We start from the raw sequence: 7,644 nt of genomic DNA on the forward strand, positions 1-7,644 counted from the left end.
ATCCTACAAGAAATATGGTATAGAGGAGATGGACCCACTGGTTTCCCTCTAGGTTATAGATAGCTGTTAGTCCCATCCACCAAACTACCAGGTGTGAAATAGGGAAGGGACTCAGGGTGTATGCTAATTTGGTATAGCGCAGACCTAACCCCACTCTAATAAATTTGTCAAAACAGGAACATTTTACATCTGGCTAGAAATGAATAAAGATGATCTCAACAGAGAACAATGTCCTGATGTATGCTACTTTTATCCCCCCCAATAGATTCCTGATACTTTAAAAACTACTTTTGGATTAATGTCCCGTCAAAGGGACAGTTGTTGCTCAAGATGCATAAGGTTTAAACCAAACAAAACAAATCGGGAACATATAATTGTTTTATATGGGCAGATAAACAGTTCTTGTTTATCTAACTGCATTGTCCAATTTACAGTAGCTATTACAGAGAAAAAATACCATGCTATTGTCTGAGGAGAGTGCACAACAACAAAACACCTTTTCCACCCCGACAGGTTTGATGAATTCACATCTGAAAGTAAATAATTTACTTATTCTGAAATCTTGCTCTGATTTATCATCCTAGAGATGACATGTAGTGTAGTTTTATTAGATAAAATCATTTTTCATATCCTATTAAGGTCCATATAATATGCACGATCGATTTTTTATTTCCACTCGTTCAACTTGCAATGAAAGAAATCTGTGAAAATTGAAAATTAGACGTTGTTTCAACCAGTCAAATTATGTTCATATCTATTCCTTAGACACTTTAAAAAGTAACCAGCCTTTGCTATATCATTCTACTTTCAGTATATCCACTAGAAAGCCTATTTTAGCCAGGAAGGTACGACATCATTGCAAGCCAATGACACAAGCGGTGTTCACTTGATTGACTGTATCTTTGTCAAATGACAATTTATCGTTTTCAAACCTAGCTAGCTAGATAGCCAATGAGCTGTGCTTTACGAGAGTAAATCCTTTCAGCTAATCTCGCGCGTATGAGCCGAGTGGCGTTTGGACATTTATGCAAGTTCATATCAAAGCTCAAGTTGTTTAAGGGGAAACATTTAAATGTCTTGGAATGACGTAATCTAAGCCCAGACCTCAATCAAATTGAGAATATGTGGTATGACTTAAAGATTGCTGTACACCAGCAGCACCCATCCAACTTGAAGGAGCTGGAGCAGATTTTCCTTGAAAAACCAGTGGCTAGATGTGCGCAGCAACTTACTGCCTTCCTGAAGAAAACAATGTTTACGAAATGCTTCAGTCTGGTTTTAGACCCCATCATAGCACTGAGACTGCACTTGTGAAGGTGGTAAAATGACCTTTTAATGGCATCAGACTGAGGCTCTTCATCTGTCCTCGTGCTCCTAGACCGTAGTGCTGCTGTTGATACCATCGATCACCACATTCTTTTGGAGAGATTGGAAACCCAAATTGGTCTACACGGACAAGTTCTGGCCTGGTTTAGATATTATCCATTGGAACGATATCAGTTTGTCTCTGTGAATGGTTTGTCCTCTTACAAATCAACTGTACATTTCTGTGTTCCTCAAGGTTCAATATTAGGACCACTATTGTTTTCACTATATATTTTACCTCTTGGGGATGTCATTCGAAAACATAATGTTAACTTTCACTGCTATGCGGATGACACACAGCTGTACATTTCAATGAAACATGGTGAAGACCCAAATTTGCCCTCGCTAGAAGCCTGTGTTTCAGACATAAGGAAGTGGATGGCTGCAAACTTCTGCTTTTAAACTCGGACAAAACAGAGATGATTGTTTTAGGTCCCAAGAAACAAAGAGATCTTCTGTTGAATCTGACAATTAATCTTGACGGTTGTAAAATCGTCTCGAATAAAACTGTGAAGGACCTCGGCGTTACTCTGGACCCTAATCTCTCTTAGGGTCGAACATATCAAGACTGTTTCAATGACAGCTTTTTTCCATCTACGTAACATTGCAAAAATCAGAAACTTTCTGTCCAGAAATGATGCAGAAAAATGAATCCATGCTTTACTTTGCAATGCTACCCGGATAAAGCACTAAATATACTTCAGTTAGTGCTAAATATAGCTGCTAGTATCCTGACTAGAACCAAAACATTTGATCATATTACTCCAGTGCTAGCCTCCCTACACTGGCTTTCTGTCAAAGCAAGGGCTGATTTCAAGGTTTTACTGCTAACCTACAAAGCATTACATGGGCTTGCCCCTATCTATCTTTCTGATTTGGTCCTGCTGTACATACCTACATGTAGACTACGGTCACAAGATGCAGGCCTCCTAATTGTCCCTAGAATTTCTAAGAAAACAGCTGGAGGCAGGGCTTTCTCTTATAGAGCTCCATTTTTATGGAATGGTCTGCCTACCCATGTGAGAGATGCAGACTCGGTCTCAACCTTTCAGTCTTTACTGAAGACTCATCTCTTCAGTCGGTCATACGATTGAGTGTAATCTGGCCCAGGAGTGTGAAGGTGAACGGAAAGGCTCTGGAGCAACGAACCACCCTTGTTGTCTCTTCTAGACAATATCCTGGACAAATGTTTCATTGTAATAGTGAAAGTGTAAACTGAGCAGTTGTAAACAGTATATTTGACCTCTCAGCTTCCCTAACAAATCAAAAATATTCAAGCAGAGAACCTAAGAAAATTAACAACAATTACAAATAGTTTGATGAAGAACGCAAAAACCTAAGAATGATTGAGAAACCTATCCAACCAAAAACAGAGACCCAGAAAACTTAAGCTTACGACTTCACTGTGGTGAATCACTAAAACAATACACAAATACAGTACAGAAAAGATGGAACAGCACATCAGATATCATCTTAATATAACTGAAGAATCCATAGAGTCGAACCACTACTGGGAAAACCATAAACAAACAACAACATGAAGAATAATCTATCCAAAACAGATACCTATGGACAAACCACTTCTCCAATCTATTTGGCTCAATAAAAAAGAACAAACAGCAAAAACATATACATCAACATATACATCAAATACAAACCTTAGAATCAACTATTAGAGACTACCAGAGCCCACTGCATTCTCCAATGATATTGAATGAACTACAGGACAAAATACAAACCCTCCAACCACAAAAGGCCTGTGGGGTTGATGGTATCCTAAATTAAATTATGAAATATACAGACCATAATTTCCAATTTGCTACACTTAATCTCTTTAACATTATCCTCAGCTCTTTCATATTCTCCAATATTTGGAACCAGGGACTGATCACCCCAATTAACAAAAGTGGAGACAAATTATCCCCAATAACTAACGTGGGGTATGTGTCAACAGCAACCTTGGGAAAATCCTCTACATTATCATTAACAGCAGACTCAAACATTTCCTCAGTGAAACAATGTACTGAGCAAATGTCAAATTGGCTTTTTACCAAATTATATAAAAAACAGACCATGTGTTCACCCTGCACACCCTAATTGACAAACAAACCAAAACAAAGGCAAAGTCTTCTCATGCTTTGTTGATTTAAAAAAAAAAAAGCTTTTGACTCAATTTGGCATGAGGTCCTGCAATACAAATTGATGGAAAGAGGTGTTGGGGGAAAAGCATACGACATTTTAAAATCCATGTTCACAAACAACAAGTGTGTGGTTAAAATTTGCAAAAAACACACACATTTCTTTCCATAGGGTTGGGGAGTGAGACAAGGATGCAGCTTAAGCCCCACCCTCTTCAACATACATATCAACAAATTGGCAAGGTCAATAGAACAGTCTGCAGCACCCGGCCTCACCCTGCTAGAATCTGAAGTCAAATGTCTACTGTTTGCTGATGATCTGGTGCTTCTGTCCCCAACCAAGGAGGGCCTACTTTAGCACCTTGATCTTCTGCACAGATTCTGTCAAACCTGGGACATGACAGGACATCCCAGTAAGACAAAAATAATGGTGTTCCAAAAAGGGCCAGTTTCTAGGACAACAAATACAAATGACTTCTAGACTCCATTGCTATGCATACCTCGGCCTTAACATCATAGTCACAGGTAATTTCCACAAAGCTGTGAACAATCTGAGAGACAATGCAAGAAGGGCCTTCTATGCCATCAAATGGAACATAAAATTTGACATACCAATTAGGATCTGGCTAAAAATACTTGAATCAGTTATACAACCCATTGCCCTTCGTGGTTGTGAGGTCTGGGGTCCGCTCACCAACCAAGAATTCACAAAATGGGACAAACACCAAATTGAGAATCTGCATGCAGAATTCTACAAAAATATCCTCTGTGTACAACATAACACACCAAATAATGATGAACCTGGAGAAGAGCTCCCTAAGCAAGCTGGTCCTGGGGCTCTGTTCACAAAAACACAGAGACCACAAAGAGCCCCAGGACAGAGTGGGTCTGTGGACTTTTCCATGTGAATATTAAAGTCACGAAAAATTAGAATATTATCTGCTATGACTACAAGGTCCAATAGGAATTCAGGGAGCGCAATGAGGAACCCTGTATATGGCCCAGGAGGTCTGTAAACAGTAGCTATAAAAAGTGATTGAGTAGGCTGCATAGATTTCATGACTAGAAGCTCAAAAGACGAAAATGTATTTTTTGTTTTGTAAATTGAAATTTGCTATCGTAAATGTTAGCAACAACTCCGCCTTTGCGGGATGCACGGGGGTTATGATCACTAGTGTAACCAGGAGGTGAGGCCTCATTTAACAAAGTAAATTCATCAGGCTTAAGTCATGTTTTAGTCAGGTCAATCACATCAAGATTATGATCAGTGATTAGTTCATTGACTATAATTGCCTTTGAAGTAAGGGATCTAGCATTAAGTAGCCCTATTTTGAGATGTGAGGTATCACGATCTCTTTCAATAATGGCAGGAATGGAGGAGGTCTTTATCCTAGTTAGATTGCTAAGGCGAACACCGCCATGTTTAGTTTTGCCCAACCTATGTCGAGGCACAGACACGGTCTCAATGGGGATAGCTGAACTGACTACACTGATTGTGCTAGTGGCAGACTCCACTAATCTGGCAGGCTGGCTAACAGTCTGCTGCCTGGCCTGCACCCTATTTCATTGTGGAGCTAGAGGAGTTAGAGCCCTGTCTTTGTTGGTAGATAAGATTGGAGCAGCCCTCCAGCTAGGATGGAGTCTGTCACTCCTCAGCAGGCTAGGCTTGGCCAGTCCTGTTTGTGGGTGAGTCGCAGACAGAGGGCCAATTATCTACAAATTCTATCTTTTGGGAGGGGCAGAAAACAGTTTTCAACCAGCGATTGAGTTGTGAGACTCTGCTGTAGAGCTCATCGCTCCCTCTAACTGGGAGGGGGCCAGAGACAATTGTTCGATGCCAACACATCTTTCTAGCTGATTTACACGCTGAAGCTTTGTTGCATTTGGTGACCTCTGACTGTTTCATCCTAACATCATTGCTGCCAATGTGGATAACAATATCTCTATACTCTTTACACTCACCAGTTTTAGCTTTAGCCAGCACCAACTTAAGATTAGCCTTAACGTCGGTTGCCCTGCTCTCTGGTAAACAGTGTATGATTGCTGGATGATTCGTTTTAAGTCTAATACTGCGGGTAATGGAGTCGCCAATGACTAGGGTTTTCAATTTGTCAGAGCTAATGATGGGAAGCTTCGGCGTCTCAGACCCCGTAACGGGAGGAGTAGAGACAGGAGAAGGCTCGGCCTCAGACTCCGACTCGCTGCTTAATGGGGCAAACCGGTTGAAAATTTCTGTCGGCTGAATGAGCGACACTGGTTGAGCATTCCTAAGGCATTTCCCTCCAGAAGCCATGAGAAAGTTGTCCAGCTGCGGGGACCGTGCGAGGGGATTTATATTAACGTTACTATCTGTACTTACTGGTGGCACAAACGTTGTTTCATCCTCTCCTACACTGAAATTACCCTTGCCTAACGATTGCGTCTGAAGCTGGGCTTGTAGCACAGCTATCCTCGCTGTAAGGTGATAATTTTCCTTGATATTATGAGTACAGCGACTGCAATTAGAAGGCATCATGTTAATGTTACTACTTCTTCTGCTGGTGGAAGTCCTGACGAACCACGTCCAGATAAAGCATCCGGAGTGAAAAAGTTGAATGAAAAAAACTTGAGTAAGGGAAAACTTAAACTATAAACGGTAATTCAAAATTAAAAACTGTAAAGTTGTCAGGTCGTGTGTGTGTGTGCATTCGTGTGTGTTTATTGCCGTTTAGTGCAGATGTTTTGGAGGAGCTGTTTAATCTCACTCAATTCTAAAGGGTTCTCTTGTCCCACAGCGTAGCTGTGCTGGTCCTGCAGTTGGGCCCTGTGGAGTGGATGGGAGCCAGGTCTGGGCCGTGGGGCTTCCTCTCTGGTCTAGTAGAGGTGGTGGTCTTGTGCAGGGTAGTAGGCTGGGCCCTGTGGATGGAGGGGGGGCAGGTCTGGGCCGTGGGGCTTCCTCTCTGGTCTAGTAGAGGTGGTGGTCTTGTGCAGGGTAGTAGGCTGGGCCCTGTGGATGGAGGGGGGGCAGGTCTGGGCCGTGGGGCTTCCTCTCTGGTCTGGTAGATGTGGTGGTCTTGTGCAGGGTAGTAGGCTGGGCCCTGTGGACTGGAGGGGGTCTTGTGCAGGTCTGGGCCGTGGGGCTTCCTCTGGTCTGGTCTGGTATATGTGGTGCTCTTGTGGTCTGGTAGGGTCTTGTGCAGGCTGGGCCCTGTGGATGGAGGGGGGGCAGGTCTGGGCCGTGGGGCTTCCTCTCTGGTCTGGTAAATGTGGTGGTCTTGTGCAGGGTAGTAGGCTGGGCCCTGTGGATGGAGGGGGGGCAGGTCTGGGCCGTGGGGCTTCCTCTCTGGTCTGGTAGAGGTGGTGGTCTGGTGTGGGATAGTAGGCTGGGCCCGGTCCAGTCTGGCTAAGCCGATGGAAGTGGTGATGGGGCCTGTGGGGTGCGCTGGGTCTGGTGGGGCGTTGAAGGCGTTGAAGGGGCCTGGGGCTCCTTGGTGGTGCAGTGGTCTGGTAGGGGTCTCTGGGTGGTCCTCTGTCCAGTGCGGCATGGGGTGTTTGTCTACCAAGTGCCACGTTCTTTAGAGACTTGGCAAACATCCCTACTATCTGCTTCCTTAGGTGAGAGTGGTCGTGCAGGTGCTCTGGGGTGATTGTTGGGTGGTGATCAACGTGCACGTTTAGGAGTAGGCCACACCCTCTGGTGATGTCAGGGTTGACTTTCTGAATGGTACGGGGATGAAAGTCTTTGCGGGGCAGCAGAGTGGAGATGGTGATGTGAGAGTTGGGGAACCACTCAGAGGCCCTCTCTGCTACTCTGTTGACCAGGCTACTCTCTCCTGCTCCTCTCGCAGGTTGTTGGTGTCGGTGTAAATAATAATGTGGCCTGGTGTGCCATAGTCAGGCTGGGACAGGATGTGAAGTGCATTCTGTATTTTTGGGCACCATATTTTGTACACCTTGTGGTGGGGGAAGAGTTTATCCTCTTGGGTGAATTTCCCATTTGAGTCAATGAGGTTGGCCACCTCAGTGGGTTTTACCAGATTAGTGCGTTTACGGTCTGGGGCTGGGGTACACAGGGCTTTGTACATGGAGGGGTGTGTGGGGATGTGTCAGGGGTGGCCAGAGAGCTTCTCTGTGTAGTAGGTGTCCCCATGTGAGCCTCCTT

At 43.9% G+C, this 7,644-nt stretch overlaps 1 protein-coding gene across 1 annotated transcript; it reads right to left on the reverse strand.

Moving 5' to 3' along the window:
- Nucleotides 1-6,253: 6,253 nt before the first annotated feature.
- LOC124046958 (proline-rich protein HaeIII subfamily 1-like) lies at nt 6,254-7,027 on the reverse strand. Its single transcript, XM_046367708.1, has one exon. It carries the CDS (start codon nt 7,025-7,027, stop codon nt 6,254-6,256), a length of 774 nt encoding a protein of 257 aa, XP_046223664.1.
- Nucleotides 7,028-7,644: the final 617 nt, after the last annotated feature.

This window comes from Oncorhynchus gorbuscha, linkage group LG10 (assembly GCF_021184085.1).
Source record: "Oncorhynchus gorbuscha isolate QuinsamMale2020 ecotype Even-year linkage group LG10, OgorEven_v1.0, whole genome shotgun sequence".
Taxonomy (NCBI): Eukaryota; Metazoa; Chordata; class Actinopteri; order Salmoniformes; family Salmonidae; genus Oncorhynchus; species Oncorhynchus gorbuscha.